The sequence below is a fragment of the Diplotaxodon limnothrissa genome, linkage group LG17, assembly GCF_057381915.1.
Source record: "Diplotaxodon limnothrissa isolate DT_005_m linkage group LG17, D_limnothrissa_male_GT1.1, whole genome shotgun sequence".
Lineage (NCBI taxonomy): Eukaryota > Metazoa > Chordata > Actinopteri > Cichliformes > Cichlidae > Diplotaxodon > Diplotaxodon limnothrissa.
Genome location: NC_140612.1, coordinates 34022719 through 34050288, shown reverse-complemented (window position 1 = coordinate 34050288; position 27570 = coordinate 34022719). Strand labels below are relative to the sequence as shown.

Here is a 27570-nt window from a genome sequence, read left to right as displayed (position 1 = left end):
AAACATTAAAGTCTATACATCCATTAGTCACTGAGCTCCTCCTCATCACTGAAGTATGCGCTCTTTTTGATCCGTGGCTTCTTGGAGTCTGACGACGTTGAAGCGTGAGCATTATCCTCTGCCAGCCTCTTCTGTTTTTTCTGTTCTTCTTCAATACAGGCTTGCTGGAGGGCAACAAATAGACAACAAATATGTCAGTGCTGACAGTTTTTCATTTATTTTGAGTCAGACTTTCCATAATGTAACTTTGCAACTCATAATGCAATCCTCTGAATCAAAACCTCTAGATATTTTTAGGTAGATATTTCTTGTCTCTGCACCCTTACCTGAAAAGCTATGGCTTGGCTTAGGCTATCTAAAGCTGGGTCTTCTCCCTCTTCCTCACTTTCTTCTTCTTCTTCTTCTTCGCTAAAAGTAAAAAAAATAAAAAAAATAAAAATGTAGATGTACTGTGATATATTCTGTTGCACAAATATATATGTCACAAATTACATACGTTTGCTCGGGCTGTTGAGCCTTTTTCTTCTTTTTCTTTTCTTTCTTCTTCGGAGGTTCCCTCTCTCCCAGCATGTTTTTGGGACATGCGTAGCTCAAATGTCCGGAATCCTGACATGTGCCATTGTGAAAATACAGGAAAACTATCACAATTGCATTTCTAACTTTAGTTAGAAATGTAAAAAGTAGATATTTACTGACCCCACATTCGTAGCATCTACTTTTGTCTGTGTAGTTCCGTCTCCTTATGAATTCTGCTGCTCGTCCATTATCTATGGCAATACTGGCTTTAACCGTTCTGCCAAATAACTGGGAGGCAAAAATATTTCACTCGCTCGCATCCATTACAGAAACATCGCTGGCAGAAAGCCTCTGGGTTACGCTTAGTGAAAAATCAGTATATAACCTTGCACAGGCTCACCTGTTTGTTGTTCACTGCTCTTGCACAGTTATGAGCCGACTCTCTATCCAGGAAGAGAACAAACGCCACTCCTTTACTCTGCCGAGTGTTTTTATCCTTAACCACCGTGACCCTGAGAGAAACCATCATAGTTATTAATACCTGTGAGGAAACGACTGAGGCAGTAACTGTTACATCGCTTCAAAGCTACCAAATTATCGCATTGTGTTGCATCATTCATTGCTTTAAATGTATAAAATAACATAAAAAAATACTTACTTTACAACTTTGCCATATTTGCTGAATAGCTGAAATGACACACAGTGATTTATTTCAGTGAGAGGTTCTTGGAATGCATAGAAAAACTGGTGTGCTAGGTAACATAAAAACATCTGGATGACAACGTTGGGGAATAATCATATGACCATTTCTATGATAAAGTAATACCTGTTTAACACATCTACACATCAGACATAGCATTATGTTTGCCTCCCTAATATTGCCTGGTCCTCCTTTTTTGCCAAAACAACCATGGTGACCTATCAAGCCATGAACTCCACTAGATCCCTGAAGGCGTGCTGTGGTATCTAGCACCAAGATGTTAGCAACAGAACCTTTAAGTCCTGTAAGTTGCGAGGTGGAGCTTCCATGGATCAGATTTGTTTGTCCAGCAGATCCCACTTGACACTTGATTACATTGAGATCTGTGGAATTTGGAGGCCAACTCCTCAAAGCATTTCTTAACCATTTTTGCTTTATGGCAGAGCGCATTATCCTGCTGAAAGAGGCCACAGCTATGAAGGAATACAATTTCCATGAAAGGGTGCACATGATCTGCAACAATGCTTAGGTAGGTGTCAAAGGAACATCCACATGGATGGTAAGACCCAAGAGGTCCCAGCAGAAATCTCTGTCAGCTTGGCTTCTTTTCATAGTGCATCCTGATGCCAGGTGTTTCCCTGGTAACAAACACAGACCAGACCATCTTCTTCCATTGCTCCATGGTCCAGTTCTGATGCTCACATCGCCATTGTTGGCGCTTTCTGTGATAAACAGGTCAGCCTGGACACCCTGACTGGTCTGGGGCTGTGCAGCCCCATAGGCAACAACGTGTGATGCTCTGTGTATTCTGACACAATTCAGAACCAGCATGAACTGTTTTGGCAGTTTGAGCTACAGCAGCTCATCTGTTAGGTCAGACCACACAGATCAGGCTTCACTTTTCACGTCCATCAGTGAGCCTTGGCCACCCATGACCCCGTCACTGGTTCACCACTGTTCATCACTGTCCACCACTATCTTGAACTACTTTTGATAGATTATCCAAGTGTAGGATTCACTAGAGAATCTAATGAAGATGTTCCCAAACTAAAGCTCAGAATTCACAGCACGCTGTAAAACATGGGTGATGGCTGAGTATGCATGGCTTCCAGTAGCAATGGGTGACAGAAGATAGAAAGACCTGGATGAATTCTGAAGAGTACAGAGATAAACTTGACAAAGTGACATCCTCAAGCCCATGCCGAATTTGAGGATGGCACTTTGCACTAAATCTGAAATGTAACCCAAAATATAATGTGCATGCAATCCAGGAATTTTTGAAGGCCGAATGATCTGCCTGAGCCAATCAATTAATCTCACCTGAGCATGTACTTTGCTGGCAACAAACCCAAATAGAAAAACCCTCGAACATATGACCGAAGACAGAGGTGGGGTGTGCCACGAAGGAAGTTAAACTGAAAGCCAAGCTTTCTTTGCTTAAGCCTCTTGACAAAACCTAAAATCCCAGTCAGAGATCACAGGTGTCACAACTGTGGTTATTAACTTTCTCTGTTAAGTCAGGCTTTCTGCTTCAGGCTTTTTATGTGCTTACATAAAAGAAGAGTTGATATATCATGTGGCTCATCTTCAGTTAATTCCAAATGCTTCATTTATAGACATTATCTGAGGAACACGTGAGAAACTTCTATAAAGAAATTTAAAGAATAAAACTAGAAAAAGGCATCAGCTGTGTGCAAATAAGTCGAGAGCAAATGCTACAGAAGATCATTTATCTTAATCTCATACATTAATATATTGGTTCTACCACCATGTGCACTCTCAGTGCTGCTGTTTATTTCTAATGTAAAAGCTGCACGTTCGAGCTCTGAAACTTTAAACTTGATCAACTGACACTGTCCTACAGCTTAATGATGGGGATGTGGAAGTCACTTTTCTTTGTGGCCAGATCAAAGTGAAATATTCTTGGTAATTAAAAATATCAGATCATTAATGTATAAAACAAATTCCTTAGACTCTATATCATACTTGTAGAAAACTAAAAAAATCAAAAGTATTAATAAAAATATACCACATACAGCCCATTTTAAAACTAAAGTCAGAAAATAACATACTCTAGACCACGCTCACACACGACCATGTGTTTAATTTAGTTCCCATGGTGATCTAAGCAGGCAAAAAGAAAATGCATGGCAAAGCATCACAAAATAGGAAACCCAATTTTTGGTGATGTCCATGACTTTAAATGTCAGGCAGTCATTGCTTGAAAACTATTTCGTATATTAATAAAGTGAAGCGTTTATGTATCTTCTTGTTCTCTTGACTGCTCCCTTTATGAGGTTGCCACAGTGGATTATTTGGTTCCATCTCACCCTATCACTAGCATCCTGCTCTGCATAATCTTTTTCACAATTTTGATGAATCTTCTCTGGTTGACCTCGGGTATTTAAATCATTCACATTTACTACCTCTATCCTGCACCTTCACTGCTAGGCCTGTCTCCCTTCACACGTATTCTGTCTTGCTTTTACTGAAAGACTTTCATTCCTGTTCCATCCAGGTTTTCTTCCATCTGCTCCCTACTCTCACTACAGATCACAATGTCCTCTGCAAATATCATAACCCACAAAGACTCCTGCCTGACCTCATCTGTCTGGCGAGCCCTAATGTAATCCCTACCACATACCTCACCGCTGTCTCTGTCCTTATGCATGTCCTGCAACCAAGCACTCATCCTACTCTGCCCCTCGTGACTTCCTCATGCAGTATCACAGTTCATATCACATGCTTTCTTCAAAACCACTATGCAACTCCTTCTGACTTTCTCTGTACTTCTAAAAAAAATACTGTCAAAGAATCCGCCGCGTTTTTTGGGTTTTTTCTTGGCATGAAGCCATATTGCTGCTCACTGATGGTCACCTCTCTTCTTAACCTTCTGTTCAACAACTCTTGAAGATCCAGAGCCCCAGAAACAGGAGCATAAAATAGCTGCAGTTCCTAGACACCTTTGTCTCGTTCTGTCAGTCTGCACCAGGGCAGCTGTGGCTACAACTGTAGCTTGCCTCCACCAGTGCGTGAATGTGAAAGTGAATGAATAGTGGAATTGTAAAGCGTTTTGAGGGCCCCCGAAAAGCGCTATATAAATGCAATCCATTGTCCAATCCCTTGAATGAAAGCTGAAAATCTTTACAACATTTGCTCTTATTTTTTTAATTTCAAGTTTGTGGTGGTGGCACAGGACAAACACTTAAGAGTTACAGGGACAAACTTACCTTGTGTAGGTCATTGTTGGTGAGAGAGAATGGCAGGTTCGACACATAGACGGTACTTTTGCTTGGTGCCAAACCCCCGCTCATACTGGACTCAAATAAAACACTCTGAAAGACACATGATGGTCATAAAGCACACAACCAGCAGTTCAGCTTAATACATCCACTATAAACACAGCATTATTCAATTTAACGTTAATTCGAGCAATTGCCTACCTTCACAGTAGTTCTTACCAACACCACACCGTCCGTTAGAATAATGCCAAAGCTGTTAAAAAATATGGTGTGTAATTTTATTTACACGGAGCAGTTGTTCAGCAAACGGGAAAAAACGCCGTATATTGTGCGTCGCACGTTGATGACGTGAACAACGTAAATAACGACCGTAACTACCGGGAGAAGCTAAGCTAACTGGGCGACAGAGGAAAGTAAGCTCGGTTTGTTATTTTTCAGTTAAATTATTTACCTCTATAGTTTATGTAGATGAAGCCGCAATCTGACGTACATATCAAAGGATTTTGTTGGTGGCCTTAACGATATATTAACTTACTACACAAGCGTGCTGGTGTTTGGTGCATGCATTGAAGCTAGCTAGTTAGCCGTGATAGCAGCCTGGTTTACATCGCAATCAGTTGTAAATTTACCACAAAGAGTAGTGATGATTTATTAATGATAGTGTTTAGTTGCCATCAAGCTGATGGCTATATTGACTAAGTTACTGTGGATCAAATGTACTTTAACATGTCACGTTAGGTCAGTCTTCTTCTTTTGGCTGCTCCCTTTGGGGGTCTCCACAGTGAATCATCTGCCTTCATCTTACTTTATCATTAGCATTCTTCCTCCACGTCCTCCTCAACTACATTCATGAATCTTCTCTGTGGTCTTCTTCTTTTACTCCCACCTAGCAGCTCCATTTTCCACATCCTTTGTCCAATATATCCACTATCCTTCCTCTGTACATGTCCAAAAATCTCTGCCTTGCCTCTAACTTTGAGAGCTATCCCTCTGATGTACTCATTTCTAATCCTGTCCATCCTGGTTACTCCCAATGAAGATCCTAACACTTTCAACTCTGTCACCTTCAGCTCAGTCTCTTGTCTTTTTGTCAATGCCCCCATCTCCAAACCACACATGACATCAGTTCTCACGACCATCTCTTTTCACTCTTGCTGCTGTTCTTCTATCCAAATCACCCCTGACATTCAACTCCACCCACTCCAACCTGCATGCACTCTCTTTTTCACCTCCACGTTAGGTCATACAACCTGCACAAAGTAATCTCAGCCTCCTCACTTGCATTTTACACCGTGCCCTGTCTTGTCTTTGATATTTTCTGCTGATGTCTGCTCTGAAGTCTTAACACTTTATATGAACTTTCTTTACAGATTGTTTTGAAGATCTTGCGTTTCGAGAAGCCCAAAAAGCAAAAAAAAAATTTTTTTTAATAAATAAAACAAACAAAAAAGTAAGTTATTAACAAACAATAGACACTAAACACTAACATACTAGAGAACACTGATGTGATACTAGTTTAGGGAGATCATATCAGAATCATATCAGAATTGTGTTTATTGGCCAAGTATATGTGCAGACACATACAAGGAATTTGGTTCTGGTAGATGGAGGCTCTCAAGCACTGCAATGTAAATCACACGCACACATAAACACACACACACACACACACACACACACACACGTGTCTATATATACATTACACATGCATACAAGTACATACACAAAGCTGTGTAAACCAACTATAAATAACCAATCTAAACTTATATACATAGAATACAGAAATGAAGTGGAATGAATACTACAGAATGTACATAAGGTGCTGTTGCAGTCTGGCAGTGGGAGCAGTGTGACAGGTCAACTGTTTAGAAGGGAGATGGCGAGGGGAAAGAAACTGTTCCTATGTCGGGTGGTCCTGGTCTGGAGGCTTCTGTACCGTCTGCCCGAGGGCAGCAGATCAAAAAGTCTGTCTCCAGGGTGTGAGGGGTCTGTGATGATTTTCCCTGCACGTTTCCTGGTTCTTGAGAGGTACAGATCCTGGATGGAGGGCAGGGGGGCGCCAATGACCCTTTCTTATGCCCGTACAGTCCTGTCCTGTTTAGTGGCTGCACCATACCAGACTGTGATGGAGGAGCACAGGACAGACTCAATGACCGCAGTGTAGAACTGGATCAGCAGCTCCTGTGCAATCTGTGCATATGTAGAACCTCTACCAATATTCAAAACTTTTATGTATTAGACAAGTTCTTTTTGCAAAAGCTGCTTTTGTGTTGAAGCCTGCACATGTGTGAGGCTAAAAAGGTGCTTCACTTCAGACAGTTTCAGATGAAACATTAGGAAACCACAAGATTCAAGGCATCTAAATAGAACAATGTCATCTGTGTTGGCCCTCAATTTCATGTCAGATGGCTTCTGAGAAAAAGTTCTATTTAATACTATATTAATATTGCAGCTCGAAGAAGCTAGTCCGACCACACTTGAACAGAGACAGTGCTAGTGATAACAGTATGTTTCACTCTTTGCCCGTTTCAGTGACTTACAGGCGAGAAAGGAGTATACGGGAGGTGTATGATGAGCGCTTTTTAACAGACAGGCCGGTGAGCTCCTCTTTATCACTGCATCCCATTTAATAATTCCCACATGCAAATTATGCCTTATTACTTTTCTTTATTTATCCCTTGACAATTGCTGATTTTTAATTTTAATTATTTTTATTTTTATTTTTTTGTGGATGGAGAGTGAATAATAAAATAACACCAGGAATCTTTTTAAAGATTTATTTTCGAGTTGCCATAAGCTCTGGCTCAGACTTTTCTTTCACAAAATCTGAGCAAGAATAAAAAAAAAAAACATATATAATTTTTTAAAAAGGTATGTGTGTGTGTGTGTGTGTGTGTGTGTGTGTGTGTGTGTGTGTGTGTATATAGGGTCCATACCCACGGGCGGCTGGAGGGGTTGAGCGACGAGGCCCCTTTGGGAGGCCAGAAGATGACTACAGCCGTGGTGGCTATGATTATGAAGGAGGTCCCCGCTTTTACCCAAATGGAGGCGGACCCCGGGGTTACCATGAAGATCAGAGGGGTTACCATGGAGATGGCCCTCATTTCCCTGCTGAACGCAGAGCCATTCCACCTTCAAGGAGGGTAAGAGGGTTTTTTTTGGTATATTGTAATCAAATAGGTGAACTACATATTTTCAGTCAAAAGCAAGCAACCTTTTTCAAAGTCTCTACAGTTTAGATATTTCCCATAATATTGTAAGTTTAAGGAGCCAATCCAAGGACAAAGTAGTTAACAATATAATTTACGATAATTTGAAACGTATATGTACTATAGGCATCTATTGAACTCTTCTTCTTAGACTTTTAAATTCCCTTTATAGGGATTGTGCTCTTTAATTTTTCTGCTTTTCCCCCCTATATTACTCTTTAGAGTTTGTGTTTACATTTGAGTTCTAAAATTGTAAATGTATCTATCCGTCATTTCAGCTAGTTTGTCATTTGTCACTTATCAGTGGGTTATGTATGCAAAATTAAATACAATGCTTTTTGTCATTTTACACTATTTTTAACCAGATACTGAGTTTTTTCTGTCTTAAGAGATAACAAATAATATAGAAGTGGCGAATAAGAATGATTTTTTTTCTTCACATTTTCTTTGTCGTGTAGGAGGACTATCCTTACAGAGTACCCAGGGATGACTCCCACACAGCGCGGCCTTTGGAGTTTGGGTAAACTGTTTGTCTTAGGATTTGTTTTAATATTAGCCTTATCAGCCACATTCTGTATGCATACAGTATTCCATCCATCTTCTTCTGCTTAATCTTATCAGGGTCGCAGTGGGGCTGGAGAATATCTCAGTTAACATAGGGCGAGAGACAGGATACACCCTGGACAGGTCGCCAATCTGACACAGTGCTAACACAGAGAGAGACAGACAACCATTCGCACTCACATTCACAGCTATGGGCAATTTAGAGACACCAGTTAACGTAGCCCCACTAATGTGTTCTTGGACTGTGGAAGGAAGCCAGAGTACCCGGCTTCCTCCCACACACAAACACAGGGAGAACATGCAAATTCCACACAGAAAGGCCCCGGCCAGATGGTGGATTTAGACTGTTGCTTATTAAAATGTTTTCATTTTGGACAGCAGGGGACAGTCTTGTTCTATTCACTTGATGTTATAAGGAAGTCATTTGTGTTTAGTTTCTCTGGTTGGACTTGGGGGGGATTTAGGGGGGGTGTGTTTGTAATGTTTGTGTACATACCAGCAATCACGAGTCGTGGTCTGTTTCTGACCCATATTGGCCTGTCTTACTTCATTTACTTTTCTTGTGGTCTCTGCTGAGCTCTCCAGACTCTTAGTTTACACAACTGTTGGTCTAGCAATGTTGGCTAAACAGTGTCTATATTTAGGCTAAACACTAGGTTTGCAGACATTTAGGTGACAAGTTTACAATATTCTCTCAAAATACTGGTTCAATTCAGTATGATTTTTGTCTGTTAATAGACAAAGGCAGCACAAATTAGCTGTAAATAACATTAACAAATATGAGTCAAAATTAATTTTACCTGTGTGTAATGCTGATGTGTGATAATAGCACATTAAATAGTACTAGGTAGCCTATTTGAACATTATTAAGAATATTTTAATATCGGGGTACAATTAGTGCGCTAAAGTTTAGTAAAACCCTCAATGTTGCATTTGCATTGTGCATGTTTCATTATTAAAAACGACAATAAGGTTTGCCAGTTATATCTGTGCTCCTTTGCTATTGCCAAAATAAAAAATATATATGCAGTTCATGTTACCTAACTGATGAGTCTGCAGTGTTATGACTTTAACAACAAAGAGCGGAGACTTGCATGTCTATGTTACAATTTGTTTACTTTGTGAAAAGTTGAAGGATTAGCTTTAATTAGTTTAATCCTCCCTGACACTGAGATGTGGTAAGAGACCTGTAGGTATTATGTCGTCACACATGGGTGCATTTTGAAAATGCGCTGTTTGTACAGTAGCAAAATTTATGAACAGTACTTGGGTATAAAGTGTACTCACTGGATAGACCAATCTAGGCAGGCAGAGAGAGAAGAGGGGAAGATTGAGAGTGATTTTGTTTTCATAGCTGCGTCGGATGCATGGTTGTTTAAGTTGTCTAAAATTCTTGACAAAAGCACAAAACATGTTTTTTCCCATTTTAGGGTTTTGTTATTGCAAAGCAAATATCCTGTATTGCACAGGATGAGCACGCAAAGCGCTTTATATAACATGTCTCATTCATCCATTCATACCCAGTCATGCAAGCATTTTTGTCTGAGGTAAACTGTGTTCTATCTAACATTCACACACATTCATACTCGGATCAGTGCATCAGTGAGCAACTTGGGGTTAGTATCTTGCCCAAGGATATTTGGCATGCAGACTGGGGCAGACAGAGACCAAACCACCAGGCTTCCAACCTGCTCTATCTCCTGGACTAAAGCCACCCTTAATACTCCTTCTAGTGTAGCCTTAGACCATTTGGATGTTAATTCTGTTTCCTGTCATGTTTTAGATACACAATATATCTCCTTAATAGTTCGTTACACAACTGATACTAAGAAAAATGCTGCCCTTTATCTTTAGCCAGAAAGCATGTGTCCAGTCAACCTGTTTGAAGTAAGGCTTGGATTTGTGGCTGTTGAAAGAGCTCTGTCTCATGTGGTCACTTAGCAGATGTGAATTCCTTTTTGAAGATTTGTGCTTCAGTGAGAAATTCACTTTGTGGCTACGCCGTAACTGTGTCATACACCCTTCTGAACCGTAGCCTGACATGCACCTCCCTAGAAATGTACACATTGGGGTTGATCTGCTCAATACCATTGATTTCTCCTATACATCTCCAGCTACTGTTTTGCTGCAGCTTTTTTAATTGAATATATCAGAGAGAGTAACAATCATCACCTCATTATAGGTAATAGCAATTATAGCGTCAATTAAGTACTCACAAATGTCAGTACATTTCTGAAGAGAGATTGCAGGATGGAGATGAGGAATGTTCAAAGAAGTGGAAAATCTTGAGGGACAAACATGTTTGCTCCACTGAAAAATAAAACTGACCACAACAAAGACTGAAGAACCAGGAGGGGAAAAAGTCCTACCATTTTATTTGTTTTTTTTCATGGTTGACACCACATATAAAACACAGAGACAACACACTATCACATAATGTTCAGCACACAAGCATAGATGCCAGCAACACCGTCGGCCACTTACATAGGTTGTGTTGTAGACTCTACAAAATTTCCCCAAAGAAATCTAAATAAACACAATGTACTACACTATGTGCTTATCTGCAAACACTAACTTGTGTGTGCGTCTCTTTTATTTTTTGTTAATCCCCTCAGTGCCCGTGCACCACCACCTCATAGCGTTAGAGGCCAAGGCATCTATCCAGCACCCAGAGCGCTCCCAGAGAGTGGGGAAGACACACTAGTACAGGCCATACTAAACCTGGACAGAGGGTAAGAGTGAATTCCTGTTAATGACTTTGTATGGCAGACCATGTCAAGCCAATAAAGAAATGTCTTAATTTATTATATATAGCACCTACATTTTTAACCTCGTAAGACCCGAACTCTTTCATGCATTTTTAATTTCTCTTTGCTATTTGGGCTAATTGGGACCTGATGAATGTAAAAACAAATAATTACCAGATTTTTTTATTTTTATTTTTACCTGATTTTTGTGTCTGAGGAAAATGAGGTCCGCATATGAGGACATTCGTTTTAAATTTTGATAGAACTGTGGCAGTATAATGTCCTCGTAAGTATATATCAGGCCCTGTAGAGCAAAACTAATCAGCGTTTGCCACGGGTATTTTGGTCTAGACAACCCAAAAATGTGATGTCCACATATGTGGACGCCAGGTCCTAGGAGGTTAAAGCACCTGTCATAAAAACAAAAAAAGCACAGTTGTATTTTAGATATCAGTCAACTTGTTTAAAACTGAAAATTCCTACATCATTTGGGGTATTAAACTAAATTCACACTTGTTTATACCCAAGTTTTAACACACTGGACTTCTTTAGGAAACCAGGCATAACATTTAAACACTTAAACTTTAATGTTCAGGAATGCAAGTAACTAACTAGGCATCTTGTTTTTTTAAAAAGTAAAAAAAAATAATGTGGGTTTACTATGTAAGTTAGAAAATGAATACATAACAACAATTATATTTTAGCATTAAAAATATAATTTTGATTAAAGAGCTTGCACATAGCGTTTGATTATCTATTATAGAACGTAAAAATGATTTTGTTACTTACCACATTTTAGGGCAGCTGTGGCATAAACCTTATATTGAGTGATTGTTTAATTAATTTGTTAAGCACTAAATATAACACACACACAGCCCTTGTTTTTCTTGCTTTGTGACCTCAGCCACTTTCCTGTTGACTCTATTGTCTTAATTAATGCTCATACTGTAAATGATGGTCCTCATTAGGATAAAAAAAAAGGAAGTTAAAGCAAGGTGCACTGTCCCTCACTTTCTGGGTCAGGTCCACCCCCGTCTCATCATATCTGGTTTCAGAACAGCAAGATGCTCATGGTGAAAACTCACTTTGAAGCGTCAAACATTACTAACCTTAATGGGTGGTTACATCCTGCCTGAGGTGCCACCATCGTCTGACTGTGCAGCTGTTTCGTTGCAGATAGGTGAAGTTACAGCCAGAGAGGGAGTGTTTGATTAGCAACAACAGCTACTGTGATCTTTGAATGAAAATGTTTGGGATGCACGTTTTAAAATATTAAAGGGAACAATAGTGTTCAAGTCAAAAGGGCAGTTTTTGCGGTCTTTTGGGGAAATTATGGTTTTAAAAAGCCTCTCCACAAATAACTCTGCAAACGGATATGGGTAGCATAAATAAAACATAAAACAGGAATTTGTTGCACACAGCAGAATGACCTTACAGTGCTAGGTGGCAGCATTGTTCTGTGTTGGTACATAAATGAGTGAGAGAGGTGGACCCGTCATTGGGCCGATGTAAATTGCTGCTATTAGATTGCAATCAGGAATAACTTTAACCTCAGATAATTCACAAAAAAGAAAAAGAAAAAGCTATCAATGTTTGGACCTTTCAGATTTTGGCAGGGCTCACATTTCCCCTGTTTTCCCCAGGGAGGACAGAGACCACTACAGGAGAAAGGCAGCCCCGTTTCCTCCCCTCAGAGATCGTTCTCCCGTGCGGCGAGAGGTGGCCCGCTCCCCGCACAGCCGCTCTGGCTCCAGCGTCAGCAGCAGAGGATACTCACCGGACAGAGCCAAGAGCCTTCCTTTCCCCTCACAGCAAGGCAAGAGTATGTAGAAATCTTAGATTCCCGCCCCCTGATGCAGTATGCAGTGCTTTTACTGGCATCACAATATTGATAAGAGTTTAAAACTCCAAAGCAAATCACCATAACATGTGGAATTAACTTAATAAGTCGGTAACACAGATTAATACAATATAAATTCAATAAAGTGGCACAGCATTAATAAATACTAAAGTATAAAGGTAATTAGTTCTGGTCTTAACAATCCAGCTGATGGAACAAATTATGTAACAGCACTGCTAAAATGGAGTGGAAAGTGTAGTCACTGCTTCCACTGACAAGTTCTACTCATAAGCCATTTGTTGCCTTAACTCAGGAAGAGGAGACACAGCCTCTGAATAAACATCGTTCATTTGGAAAGCTAAATTTTATACTAACTATCCAGAGCACAAAAGTAAATAAGGTAATCTGTGTATGCCTGTAGGCCCTGATTCAAGGTCATGTTTTAAGTTCAGCTCCTAAAATGTGCATTGTTCTGAAATGGATTATATATATTTTTTCTTCCATCCTTCATTTCTTATTTTACTGTTATTCACTGTCTGTCCATGGCTGTTAACCTGGCTGACCGGCTTTTCAGGTGTGGATGGTCCAGAGGGTCACACGGGTGTTTCTGAGCACCTCTGGGGGGCACTCTTTCCTCAACAGAGTGGACATGACACTTTGGGTCTGTACATTGAGCTATGTAAATAAGCTTAGACTTGGGTGACAGTAAGCTGGGTTGTTGTTCCTTTCTTGCATCCTTGTCATTTTGTGTTCTGTCTTGAGAAGGATGCAGGAACAGAAGACTTCAGGCTTTTTAAATTTCAGTGACTTGAGAGTCGACCCGCCTCTCAAAAGAAAAAGTATTTTACAAAGGAAACTTTTTGACACAGACATTTTTTTTCACCCAGGTCTTTTGTAAGTTATATCATGAAAGTAGTTTCTGAATTAGAGTTTAGTACAGACTGCTGTATTGTGGTAAATGCCATTTCCACTACCCGAGGTACATTAGCACTTTTCATGGTTCCTGCACTTTTATAAAGTAATGTTAAAAATGATTTAAAATGTCAGAGGTGTTCCGATTGAACACATTTTCATCACAGATATATTATTTAGTGTTATATTACACTTTAATGACTACAAATACATCTTGTCTGGAAATACATTTGATAAGATGACTGTGTGGGAACAGTGAATTTTACAGCTTATCTAGAAAGTGGCTGAATAATGTAAGAGCATCATGGATTGCTCTTTGTTTTTTCAGTCCCACCCTCTCACTTGGAATGTTATGGAAAACCAAGTCCACATAATAGATTTCCTGTAAGACCACCAAAAATTATTAAATAACTGTACTGTAAAATGCACAAGTGCTAAAGTATCTCCGTGTGCGGTGCATGTTCTTTATTCATTCTTGTCTCTAATCCCTCAAATTCCCCTGTTTCCACCAGTGTTTGTTTTTCTTTTGGGGGGAGGTTGGTTTTGTTTCTTTTGAGGTCCACTGCCATCTTCAACGCCGGTCATTTTTCTTTTAAATTTCCATTTGATTGGCGCTTTTTCACTCACGAAGTGAGTGCTTAGCAGTTTTCATGGCTAACATGGCAAAATGTTGCCATCTGAATGCATGATTTGAACGGGTTTTAAGAGTAAATATTTTTAGGGAAGCATTAGAGTAGTCGTATGCTCCATAGGTTGCTTTTAGATAAGAAAACCCCACCAATTGTGATGTACTTGGCCGGTGACCTTACGGTTTGGTCTTCCAACAGGGTATGAAGAGACTTATTCTCAGAGCAGGATGTTCGGTAAGTACAGTTCAGTATAGCTGTCTAAGACTGGATAGACTACGTCTTGTTTGATGAGTTAATAGACAAATTAGCCACTTCTCCTGGATTATATTTCAAAATGTATAGCCATGCATTCCTTTGTTTGTTCAGTGGTAATGAATTAAAAAGTAAGATGAGATGACATGCAGAGGATTTGTTTCAGATATATTGAAAAGTTACAGTTGTCAAACCTAATCTATTCACAGTCTGCGTAACCTGAGAGAGACAGAGAGGGTTTCTAATGTCTCCAGCAGCCAGCTTTGCTCTCCGTTCTGTCTGCCACTTTGTCAGGCCTCATAAAGATGCCACCAGGTCGTGTGCGCAAGTAGAGGGGAGAGGGTATAGGATGTCTGATGGATATTCCTGAAGCCAAAGCTGCCACTCCGGAGTGTTTTTTGTTTCATTTCTAGGTGCTTGAAGTTTGTTAGTAGAGTTGATTACAAGGCTTTGGACAGCGTAGTGTTTTTCTTATAGAAGGAAAGTCAGTAGAGGAAGAAACTCCTCCTCCAGTGACTGGAGAGGAGCCGTGCATTCAGCCAATGAGATTCAAAGCACCGTTGTGTTTCTTGATTGTTCCAGGCCTTCTAGTATAGGTACCTCACTGGATCCTGGAACCAGACTTCCAACACATTTACAAGGCTGCGATATCCATAAGCACCCCCATACTTACTTTCCAGACCGACTTGCTTGTCTTCTTTCAGTTGAATTTCTGCTTCCCTCGTCGTTTCACCTTTTTCTCATTTCTTATTTTGTTATTCCAAATATCTTTTTTTACTCTAACTTCAGTCTTACTGTTTTTTTTTTTGTTACTTTTCAATTTCTATAGACAAAATTCCTGGCCTGTCAAGAGAGGGATCCCCACAGAGTGCAACATCTGTCAAGGTACTGTTTTTCTTGAGGTTTTCATGAAGGATCAAAAACATTAAAGGGTTTTTCTAAATTGTGTTGTTTTTTTAAAAATATTGTAAGTACAGCAGTGGAGTCTCAGATGTTCTGTGCTTTATTTTGTTTGCATACCATGGTGTCTGCCTATGTCACTGTACAGCAGGATACATCTGGAAGTCCTTAAATTCCATCCTCCTAATAAGTGTTGAGTCCCATCAAAGTATGTTAATGGGTTTTAAAGTGGTCCTCATGCAGGGCATAAAAGCCATCGGGCCTCCACTTTGTTTAACTTTGTTGTAAGCGGACTTCAGTTACAAGAATTTGTAATGATACGGGGGAAAGGGCTCAGGTGTCAACAAAAAAAAACAACTTTTTGTGTCAAATGTGGATATTTCTTGATTGTTTTGCTGATAATGTTGTGTTTTGCTGATGTCATCCATCTCCAACTATGCAGAGGAGTGTAAATACAATCAGTTGTGATTAGGCGCAGTACATGTGGCTGTGGCCACCCAGAAGTGTAGAGGAGAAATCAGTAGCCCGGGTCACAACTTTATCACAAGATCGTAACCACAGAGTCATAAGAAGTGCCTGTGTAACTCTGGGATGTATTTACACGTTTATAACGAACAATAGTTTACTTTTACTTTTAAAGAGCACGTCTAACTGCGTTTGGCAGGCCCTCAGTTTCCTTTTGATGACGCAGGGAATGGGTCTCGTGATTGTGACAAATTAATATGGGGCATCGGGCTCACAGGGAATCGGTATTTATCAAGATTCAGGTCAACACCTTGTGTGTGTTTGCATGCTCTGGCAACTTAAAAAGGTTTTGCTATTATAGCTGATTGTGTGAGGGTTAAAAATACTTTGTACCAATGTAATGACATTACCTCTTCTAAATGGAGTCTCTGTATGCATGTATGCCAGCAACTGTTTATCTGGATGTCAAAATGATCCCATAATCAAGTTGTTGTTTTTTTTTTTGTAAAATAGAAACATTTCTTTTTTAAAATATCACAGTTTTAGTCATGGCCCTTAAATATACACAAAATAAAGTAATTGGGTTAAGTGATATATATCCATATCAGATATTTGACACCTCAGCAAGCTCTGCTCTGAAAACCTTTTAACAACAATAATCTTTTCCCTAACATGAAACAGGAAATAATTAAACGATCAAGGACCTGTGCAGTGCACGAAGCTTTTATCACTGCCCTATTTATTATTCAGTCAGCACAGTTAAAAGTTCCACAGTTTTACTGTCTAGACACGCTACAACCATTCAGTTGACTAATGTATGTTATTAGCCTAATGTTCCCGTTTTCTACACACACAAACACAGCTTTAAAAAGTTATTAGGACTAAAAAAGTCAAAATAAAGAGCTTGGCAAATGTTAATACCGTTAACCTTCAGTTATCCAGCTCATATTCGTCCACTTATTTTTCCCCAAGTATGGTGGACTAAATTGCTCACCGTTTTGTTCCTCTCCTCACACCAACAATAGTGTATCTGAAGTGATCTGTTAACCCCTCAGCAGCTCTGGGTTCATCTACCTTTTATGTGCAGCTTAAGAAACATGTAAGTAGTTTTTACAAAAGGGCGCACAGAGTTCAGCTGTTTGGAAGAAAGATGATTTCTTTTATGTTTTGTTATGTTTCAGAATGTTAAGAGTCTGTATTGCAGCGGATCTCATCCTGCTGTGACTCTACATTGTTGCTTTCCTGCCTTCACACATCAAAAAGGGGCCGTGCACAATGTACACAAATGATGCATTTACTTTCTGTGATAAATATTTAGTGATTGCTCACTCTGAAAAAAAATTATTTTTATCAAGTTCACTGCTTTGAAAATGACAAACTTAAACTTTATTGCTGACAAGCGTTTATGGCTTGTACATGTGAAGAATTTAGACATAAATTCACCTTGACATTTAAGTGCCATTTCAAGTGCTGGACACACTTGATTCAGATGGCAAAGCCAACCATTACAGGCAAGGAGGGCTCGATTTTTCGTACAAATTCCCAGTGGAGGCAATGTCGTCACGTGAGCTGAGTAACAAATAACCAGACAGTCACCCTCGGGTTTATACACGAGAAATTACAAGATGCAGCATATAAACAAAGTTCTTTCTTCTCCTTCTAATGATCATTTTTGTCAGAACCACCTACCACCACCAAATCAACTGCTGTGATGAAAGTTACTCAGCGCCCCACCCCTCCACACACACATACATGCACACTGGTGCTTCTGCTGCTGTGTTTGATCTAGCCTGTGGTGCATTGTTGTGTGTTCTCGGGGCACAAACCCATAACCTTGGCCAAGATGAAAGGCCTGTGCTGTGCCCCCAGTAAAGCTTTGCACTAATGGTCCTGGTCACTGCCTGCTGTGGGGATTCAACAAACACATAGGCTTTCTGGAGCCATCCCAGACAGGAGACACCAAAGACGGGACCTAAAGACCACCACCGGCTCTGGCTTCAAGGCAGGGTGGGCAGGGAGGTCATCGGCAGGTTTCATCTCAACACAACAAATTCCTGCTAGATAGAGTGTAATGGTTTACCAGTAAAGGGCACAGATCTGCTGAAGGAAGCAGGAAAAAGTAATACAAATGCTCAAAGCACTGTTGTAGAGTGGCATTCAGTCACTATGATATTTTTAGGAATTCTAGCAGCATGCATTCAGGAATGGCAGTGTCATTGGGTTGGCCACTCCACTACTTTAACCTAACAAACAACTGAATATAGCTATGAGAGACTTAGGATGACTGGATGATCAGAGTATGAGCCAGCAGATGAGCGTGCTGCAGTGATCAGAAATGTCATAGCTCTTGAATTTTGGCCTCTAAAGTTTGCTAAGTTTTTTTAAAAAAGTCACGTGCTGAATAGACTGCAAAGAGCGAGATCCTGAGGAACTTTGTGATGCTTGCTCAAACTGTAAGCATTTTGAAGAACTAAGCTGTTACATCAGCGTGATGATGTCCAAACTATTACATAGAACAATATTAAGTCCAGTGCTGTTTCTCCATTTTACAGCCAAGAACAAAATTCAGTTCCACTTCTTTGTCAGAGTTTACCCATTCTGCTGAAACAATAATGTTTTGATTTATTACAGTTAACAGAAGATCTATTTTGAGCCTTATCTTGAGAGCAGAGCACGATTTCCAAGTTAGGCTATGCTTTGCGAGTTGAAATAAAGAGACTCAGACAAGGGATATTTTTCTGCTGAGGTGCAGTAGATGCGATCTTTCATACAAGTCCAAGCATATACACGGGACTTCTCCCAAGCATAGCTTCAGGGAGAGTATTGGAAGGAGGAATAATTGGATGATGCTTTGCACTGTGCTTTTTTTATTATTATTATTTTAGACCGCACTCGGCTTTGTGATGTACCATCTCCTGTAATTTCTTTCTAGTCGTCTATGGATGAGGTATGACTTAGTTGCCATGGCCTGTTTCCCTTAATGTATGAGTGGACTTTAGTCATGGTTGGGCAGTTCTGCTCCTTGGCCTTCAAACTTTAATAGTATCAGGAAATGAGCAAAAGAAATTGACCACCCATCCAAGTCGGCCTCATTTCTTCCCTTAGATCTCTCTTGTGGCTTTCTCGGTAGTATTTATGGATGCCTTGGCTTCCAATTTGCCCATTAGATGCTTAATCATGGCTTGTCTGGCTGTGATTTCTTTGCTCTGAAGATTCTGTCTTAACACAGCTAAAATGTGAGTTTTATGGTTTTCCGTGTTATAGATTGGTTCTACTAAACTGCAGGGTTACTGCTTGGGTAGAAAAGCAACATTAATATTAAGCTAAGTTTTGATCTGTAACAAACATTTTAAAATATAGGCTCTAGCTATATTTCGTGCCTCAGGTATAGATTTCTATACTGCAAATTCTGTGTATGTGTTGTTGTTTTTTCCACTGAGTCCACTCTGGCTTTTCAGCTTTACTGTATGCCTCATCAACCACGTCTCCTTCAAAGTTAAAGAGTCAGTAGGTCATATCGTAGCACAGCATTGACTGTACATCCTTTACAATTCAATGTTGTTTGATTGCTGTAGTAGAGTAGTAGTATGCTTTTTAAAATATTGAATGGTTTTATGATTTCTTGGCATAAATGTTTCATGGCAGTGGTTCTGTTAGGAATAACCATTCTGCTGCTTTCTTAGTTTTCCTTAAATATCCCTGCAGCTCACACCTTCCTGTTGTTTTCCTTTAGGAGGAAAACCCCCCTCCAGAAGGAGAAAAAGAAGAGCCACTGGTAGCTCCCGTCGTGGAAGAGAGCCAAAAATCTACAGACAATTTCCACGAGCGACGAGCCCTTGCCATCGCAGCCAAAGCCCAGGAGATAGAAAAGGTACTTTTTTCTAATACTTCAAATTTTCACATCATTGCGTTTTTCTGACCCACCTTTCCACAAGTTCTCTGATTGGGGTGATACAGCATGTTGTCCACTAATCACAGGCCTCATTCTAAAACTCCTGCGTATTTTCCTTGGTCAAGACAAGTAATTTGCTCTTGATGGCAGGCAAGAACCTTGCATGGCAGCTCTACCAGCAGTTATAGTGTGTGTGTTAATGAGTGAATGTGAAACACATTGTAAAGTACTTTGTAGAAACCTGTGGATAAGTGCAGGCTATTTACAGTTTTCTTGTGCTTCTAGCAAAGAATAAAAGTCAGATTTGGATTTATATCCTATACAGGATTTTAAATTGGTAATCACAATGTATTCCAAGGATGTTTAAACAAATTTGAAGGTGTTCTGTTCTCAGTTGTTCTTTTTGGGAAGGAAAAATCACTGTATGCCCAAACCCTCTCATTAAAAACTACGAATTTGTCAGACTTTTCTATAAATGTCAACTTTGGCAATGCAGACCACATTCAGTACTCTTGGCACCACATTCCCATGCATATGGTGGCCTTGGGTTCTCTGACTCACATGTGGCATGCTTTACTGGATAGGCACTACTGAAACAGCCACCTATTATGTTCGTAACAGGCAGGAAATTAACTTTGCTGTCTTCCAGTCACAATGCTGAGTACCTACTGCTACCCCCTAAAAAACTTCACTGTTGCAGCCACATTTAGAGAAACGGTTAATTATTTAAAAAACGGGAGGCCGGTGTCTGTAGTTGCCAGCATTTTCCTGGTAACTTCTCTTAATCTTCCATCCTGACTCACTGATTGCATAAACCGCTCATTATACAAAATATCTGCTTAATATCGCACACGGCTCAAGCATGGCCCCCTCGGCGTCTGACTCATCTTTGCAAATGCTCGCGCATGAAGCGGTCTGCACACCGGGGTTTAGAAACATTAGAATGATATACAGGGTACAGGGGACACGTAAATGAAGGAAGCAGCTAAGAACGGCTTATTCGCTGTAAAGAGCCGTGCATAAAATAAACCGAGAGGTCGACCGCTTAACAGAGCTTAAAAACACCCCAGGCTCGAGGTTCCAGCTCTGCTCTGTTACCTAATGAAGGCCATTCCTGCACCAGTGAGCACTGCTGGTGGTTTAACTGAGACCATTAAACCTGAGCTAGCTCTGCCCTGGAGCACAGACTGCGCCCTCACATTGAGCTGCAGCACAGAGCCTATAGGCTGTAACAGCATTACTGCTGACGCTGCAGCTTCACGCCTGTTTTATAGCCTGTCTGTGTCTTCTCTCATTTTTTTACAGCAAACTTTATAACGTCTGAGCTATGTGAGCATTATTTCATGTTTCCAGGTATTATGGAAAGTTATTTTAGAATGATTACAAAGACCCGTGTCAGCAATCTGTAGGTACTTTACTGCCATCATCAGTATTACTCATAATTCTCTGCTATCTTCTAATGTGGTGATTCAAATCTAGGTATACATGTATAATAAACAGTTTGAAATGAAAACGAAGAGGGGATAAAGTATTGCGTTTTCACAGGGATATGAGGTTTCAGTATTTCCTTTCAGGATTTGCGATTCTTAGATAACCATCAGTTTCTATTGACAGCTGCAGCTTTTTGTTTTCCCTGTGCCTTTCTCTGGCTTTTGTGATCTTCAGATCGTCCGTATGTGTAGGTCGTTTGCGATTTGGCAGCTCTTCTCCTCTTCCATGAGAGACTAAACTGTTTATCCCAGAGCTGAGGTCAGAAGATGAGTAATTGAATCAAGATTTTTTTCTTCTCACATAAAAGAAGGATCATGGACTGAAATAGAAAAGGCTGTATTTTTAAAGCATCGCAGAGAATTGCTTTCACATGATGGTCTTTTACTCTCTGAGGTGGCAGACAAACCGAGCAGTCACTGGAAGCTGTATAAGCACTTGTCTGGTGACCAGTTTTAACGCCCCATTTTGCTCTGACCCACAGCTAAACATACTTAAGCTGTTCTTTCTTTCTTTTTTTGGCTCTGAAATAACAAAGTCACTTTCTCATGTGCTCTTTAAATTAGCAGCAGTATTCCTGTTGGTGTGGGCACTCGTGTTAAGCCATTTGACAAGTGTCAGCCAGATGTTTGGCTTTCTGCACCCAATCTGGTCTAGCCATCTCTTCTGTACACACAGCCACAAATGCACAGAATCCAGAAGCCCCTCAGAAGCTATCCAGGTCATAATCTAAACTTTGTTTGCGTGGCTAAGTGAAGTTGGTCTTCTTGACTTATAGTCTGAACCCCCTTTCTGGTTGTCAGAGTTGACTTTGGCCACAGGACAGACTAACCGGTTATAGTGAGTGACAAGGCATGAGAGGCAGTCAAGGGTATTATGTTTTGTTCCTCGTAGGCCCAGATTGCCGTACAAAGGGAGTTTTATTTCATTTGTTGAGGGATCTAAATGTATTTGACAGAAAGCCAGACACTTCCAGCCTCTTGAGGGCTTTTTACGTGCAAAGATGACAGAGCTGGACTGAGGTGCCAACTCTAATGTTTAAAATTTGTTCCGATTCTCTCATTTCTAAAGCCCAGCACGCTCAGGGGCGAGATTTGTAAAAAGGATTTGTCCTGCAGGGGTGAACAGCGAGCAAGATGCTCTTTTTCTCAAACAACCCCACCCAAAGTCGAGACGTGCTCCTTTCCTTCCTGGTTGGATAACGGGACGGATTGCAGGAAGAACTTTGTCAGCACATTGTTTAGAAACAGCTCGCTCTGTATTCACAGAAGGTGTAGACCACTCACTGATTGGATCCTTCCTTCAAACGTTTGATAGGTCCACTCTGTTATCAGATGATGAAAAACCAAAAAGGCCATTGCTCTGTAACTACATTCATTGTGCTGGGGATGGTGGCTGTCGCAGGTCTCCTCTCTATACAGACTGCTTGGGCTATCAGTTGTGTAACATCTTCTGCTCAATTGTTTATTGTGCGTGAGGAATGTATAGAAATGCCCAGAGGAGACTGTGTTTTTGAATTTGTTTTGTAGTGTTCCCCACAAATCTCCTGTAAAATGATTTATTGAACATTTCCCATCAGCTGCTTTTGTAAACAAGAGACCTGGATAAGGTTGCATAAGCTGTTTGTACTGTAAATCCCTCAGTAGGTTTGTGTATAAAGCTTTAGAAATATCTGAATGGGGTTGGTAGGAAATATGATTTCCCAATGCTGTCCAATTAAAAATGAGTAATTATGTCAGCCTGAAAACACAACAGTTTTTAGAGCCAAGTAAAATCAAAGTTAACCACTGTTCTTTTCTAATTACAGGTATTGGTTTGTTATTACAGGTAATCTGTGTGTTTGAGTTGGCACTGCTCCCGTAGTCAATGTGAAATTAAGATAATCTAAATTAAGTGAAAGTAATTTAGTTTTTTCCTAGTTTACATCATTACTAAATCGCATTTTAGATCAGGTGTAACAAGCATGTCCTGTAGGCTGTGTTTTACTATTCAAGCAAATGTTAAAACAAGCTGCAACCAAGCTGACGTCTTTCAGCTAGCACACCTTCAATAGGAAAAGATTTATTGAGTAAATGCAAATTTATGCCTCTGTCAGTGCGCCCCAGGGTGGCTGTGGCTACATGTAGCTTGCCATCACCAGTGTGTGAATGGGTGGATGACCGAATGTGTAAAGCGCTTTGGGGTCCTTAGGGACTAGTAAAGCGCTATACAAATACAGACCATTTACCATTTTTAAGTTATCTGTAACAGTCTTGTGTATATCTGCTCTTGAGTCTGTGTTGGGAGACACAGCAAACCTGTCATCCTGGAGGAGTTGGTAATACCTGCAACCACTGTAAGTGCAGGTATCCCCTCACCTCATGCTTGGTTTTACCCTCCACGTTTAAAACCATTCGTCTTTTGGTGGTTGTATCATTTTTTACCCCTCTAGTGCACTGCTGGTTAATTTCATTAACACCAAAGTAGCTGACAATGATTAAGAGCCCCCTCTGCTACTTAACTGACCAGATCAATATCCCAGAAGTCTAAGTGACTTGATGCTATACTGATTAAAAAGTGCTCCTTTAATTTTTTTTTATTTGAGCAGTGTATTACACCTCCGTTATTTGTCTTCTGCTGACTGTTCACTGTGGATGGCTCCTACGCAAAAATAGAAATGTTTCATTTTTCCTCCCATTTGTGCTCAAAGCATTGTCAGCAAGGGTTTGCAAAAACTCTCATAGTGAAATCAAACTTGGTGGAAAAGTACAAAAATAAAAACAGGCAAACTGGTTTGGCTCCGGTTTTCTTTCTTAAAAATTACTGATAATGATAGATAGTGCACTCACAGTGTCCTAGTTTAATGCATACTTTGGAAAGTTGCCATCTGTTGGAGAATAACTGTGTTTGACAGGCGATCTCTATTTGTGAGCTTTTCTCCAAGCACACTCTCTGTTCTGGTGAAAAATCTATAAATAAGCCAGCGAGTTAGAAAGCCCCGCAGCACAGAAGCCACCGTTGGTATCTGGTGAATGAAACTCTCCCTTCCTCCCTAGCCTAATTTTACACACACAGGCGTGTGGGCATATGTATAAACACACATGTCCACTCGTAACCCTTGTCACTGGACATCTCCTTGTATGAGACTGGCACGTACAGTTGAAGCTTGATATACTAGGCAGCTGTATCTGTAGTTAGGCATGGAAGAGAGTTACATACAAATATATATGTAAAAAAGTATTTGAGTATACTGGCAAAAAATAGACCAACATATCATTTTGAGTCTGGAAAAACAACAAAATCAAATAAACCAAGGAGATGGAAAGAAATAGGAACCTAACAATTATTTCACTTGAACAGATTGTCTTGGTTGTTGTTTTTTTTTCTTCCCTCCTATAGTTATACTTAATGTCACATACACCACATAACATCTAGCAAAGTTTATGTGGTCGTTACATTTCAACCTACCCCAACAAACTGTTGAATCAGCTCTCTCCCCCTGTGTTTTTAACCAGGGGTGTCAAAGATAGGGCCTAGGGGACAGAACCAGCTGAGCAAGACTCCAATCTGGCCCATAGATAGCCAAAATTGCCAAGGTATTAGACTTTTAAATGTATTTTTTTAAATGTATTTTCATAGGTTTTAAAGATTTGGCTGCTGATAAAGACCTCCCCCATGGTCATTCATACTACACCGGGGTAAATAAGTAAAATATTTATCATGCAAGTCATGATGTTGAGATAGCACTTCTTTTTCTTATGTTAGGGATTAAATGTGTAATTGGCCCACTTAAGATCAAAGGCTGTAGGTAGCTGTCGAAGTTTAAGCTTTCGACCGTCATGAAATAGTGTGGTAGAGATTAGAGAGCCACATCGAGTTTGTCAGAGGTTGTAGTTATTTTGGCAAAAGTATAGACAAAGTGTTTATTTAGAAAGGGTATTTGTGTGTGATTTTTAAAATGCATCTTACGTCTCAAATGTATATACGTCCAAAAACTCAAGAAAATAAGAAATAAAAGCTGCCCTTGTGTTCCTGAATATTTTCCCTCCCTTACAAAATGTGAAATGGGCCCATAAATATTATCTTCAGTTGAGCGGAATGATATTTTCCCCTTCATTCTCAGCTCATTTAAAGGATCATGACTTAAAAGCAAATCTCTGTTTTGGTATTTTGCAAATCAAACCACTCTGTGTGGAAGCACAAGCTCCCTCCATTGTTTTGAGACATTATAGGCTCAGTGTGAAGTGGCGGCTCCCAAACTAGATTCCAGCACCTCCTCTTTGTCCCTCTAACACCTGTTACAAGCCTCCGAGCTACCACTGAAGTGCAGTTTTTACTGCGTCTTTCGGCTACCCTGTCCCATATCAAGTGCCCCTATTAAACTTGAGAGGAAGAGTGTTAATCTTTTGGCGCTGTATGAGGTGTGTTAGCACCAGAGTGATCAGCTTAGGCACAGTGACGCTGGAGTATTTACACCTAGGCGACAGGTAGAGCAGGAAGGAAACAACTCCCCATCCCCTCAATTAAGAGCTTTTCTCTCAAAGCTGTGCCTGGTAACACTTAACATAGCTAAATCTAAACTGAAAAAGGGTGGAAATGTCTGCTCAGTGGTTTTTGAAGGTAAAGTTTTCCTCTTGTTCGTCTCTCAGTATTATTTTATTTTATTTCATCTTTTTTCACTCGACCAGGTGTATCGTCAGGACTGCGAGACGTTCGGAATGGTGGTGAAGATGCTGGTGGCTAAAGATCCCAACTTGGAGAAGCAGCTGCAGGTTCCTCTCCGTGAAAACCTCGGGGAGATCCGTGAACGTTGCCTAGAGGACCTCAAACAATTCATCAGTGAGCTAGACGACGTCATCCGGCAGCCTGAAACTTCCACCTTTGACTCAACCACTCCCTCTACATCCCAGTCAGGTCATAAAATTTCAAAGACGGCAGTCAATCACAGCTCATCTTACTGACGCATCAGCCGGACGTGCTGCGTTAATGTGAGACAGAGGAGGAAGGCTTGACGGTTTGAAGTCCGGATTGTTCAGCAGCTCAAACCGAAACCATGGAGGTAAGCATGGAGAAAACAGGCCGCCGTGGAGAGAGGACATCCTTTGCAGGAATGACCAGTGTTATTTTTGAACGGACCATTTTTACCTTCAAGTTTTCTGTGGGAATTTATCAATTATAAAGAAAACGTTCTGTTACGTTTTGTCAAAAGAAACACGTTCTTTATTTAAAATTATTCTCGTCTCACATTGTGAAAATGGTTAACAAGGGGTTTATTATTTAATCTTCTTTTTGATGAGAATATTTTGTGGAGAGCAGAGATTCAGTTCTCCAGCATGATCGGTTTTTGTAGTATTTTCAGCTATGTAAATTTTTCTTTTGTAGCAGATATTTGACTTGGTGCTGCTAAATTTACAACAGGTTGACATACTTGTATAAATTTGTACTGTAAAAAAAACCAGTTAAATTCACTTTCTTTGTCTTGTCTTATTTTGCATTTGAGCCCTATTCTACATTCATCCAACAAACTTGATTTTTTTTCATAATCCATTGACAAAAGTTTCATACCCGCAGAAAAATATCCATGCGCTATGAAAGATCTAATCTCAAGACATTTTTAGGATCAGTTCACCGATGTCTCAATGAAAAAAGCATGTTTTAAAAAAAAACAACCTTTTTTGCAGCACGGATCGGTTTATTTTTACGGACCGGCCTTTAAGGTGTCGCGGATAAATACAACAAAATAAAACCAGTACCGGCACCAAAATAAAAAATTATCCATAACACACGGAAACTGAGGTAATAATAAAAACAATAAATATTAACAATAAAAAGGAATAAAAACCCTAAAAACCATAAATTTCACACCTGAACCTCAACACTCGCCGCCCGATACCAAACAACTCACGGACCGGTACCAGTCCATGGCCCGGGGGGTTGGGGATCGCTGCTCTGAAGTATTTGTAAATCATAATGGTGAATTTAACCTTAGGGATGAAAGATGTTTAAAAACTGTTGTTCATCCAATGGCCTCTGGAGTCTGTGAGTCAACATGTTTTCTATAGCTGTGGTCACAATCGCAAAGACTTCTGTTGCCATGTAAGTCAATGGGAGAACGGATGGCGACAGCTAAAGTGCTCATGTTCTTTGAAAGGTCAATTTTATTAAGACAAACTGCACCTCTAGTGTCTTATTAGTCGGCTAGTTGATACTTATTAATATGTTTGTACAATGGAATTCA

The 27570-nt window shown here is 40.1% G+C and overlaps 2 protein-coding genes across 3 annotated transcripts in view; one reads left to right on the top strand and one right to left on the bottom strand.

Annotated features, from left to right (window-relative positions):
- zcrb1 (zinc finger CCHC-type and RNA binding motif 1) overlaps positions 1-4680 on the bottom strand; it is a 4693-nt gene extending 13 nt beyond the window's left edge. The window contains exons 1-8 of the mRNA XM_085376100.1: positions 4660-4680; positions 4447-4551; positions 1175-1203; positions 917-1028; positions 697-804; positions 497-606; positions 327-408; positions 1-164 (exon numbers count right to left, since the gene is read on the bottom strand). The exon at positions 1-164 is cut by the window's left edge and continues 13 nt beyond it. Coding sequence (XP_085232226.1) covers positions 24-164; positions 327-408; positions 497-606; positions 697-804; positions 917-1028; positions 1175-1203; positions 4447-4530 — 666 coding nt within the window. The 5' untranslated portion in view covers positions 4531-4551; positions 4660-4680 and the 3' untranslated portion in view covers positions 1-23. The remainder of the gene's footprint in view (positions 165-326; positions 409-496; positions 607-696; positions 805-916; positions 1029-1174; positions 1204-4446; positions 4552-4659) is intronic.
- A 141-nt stretch (positions 4681-4821) lies between these two features.
- pphln1 (periphilin 1) lies at positions 4822-26521 on the top strand. Of its 2 annotated transcripts, none has more exons than XM_085375683.1 (9): positions 4822-4871; positions 6988-7052; positions 7383-7598; positions 8123-8184; positions 10844-10960; positions 12619-12791; positions 15438-15493; positions 19707-19844; positions 26021-26521. In XM_085375683.1, coding segments are annotated over exons 1-9 (1101 nt in total). In that variant the 5' UTR covers positions 4822-4870; the 3' UTR covers positions 26294-26521. The 2 variants fall into 2 exon arrangements, with proteins under 2 accessions (XP_085231809.1, XP_085231808.1); XM_085375682.1 differs by having other exon boundaries at positions 12619-12797.
- Positions 26522-27570: the final 1049 nt, after the last annotated feature.

What these genes read in the sequence shown, in the direction of transcription:
- pphln1 (XM_085375682.1), top strand. An exon ending in GCTTTTTAACAGACAGGCCG is followed by an intron (nt 7,053 to 7,382) that starts GTGAGCTCCTCT and finishes GTGTGTATATAG; the next exon opens with GGTCCATACCCACGGGCGGC. An exon ending in CCCCTCACAGCAAGGCAAGA is followed by an intron (nt 12,798 to 15,437) that starts GTATGTAGAAAT and finishes CAATTTCTATAG; the next exon opens with ACAAAATTCCTGGCCTGTCA.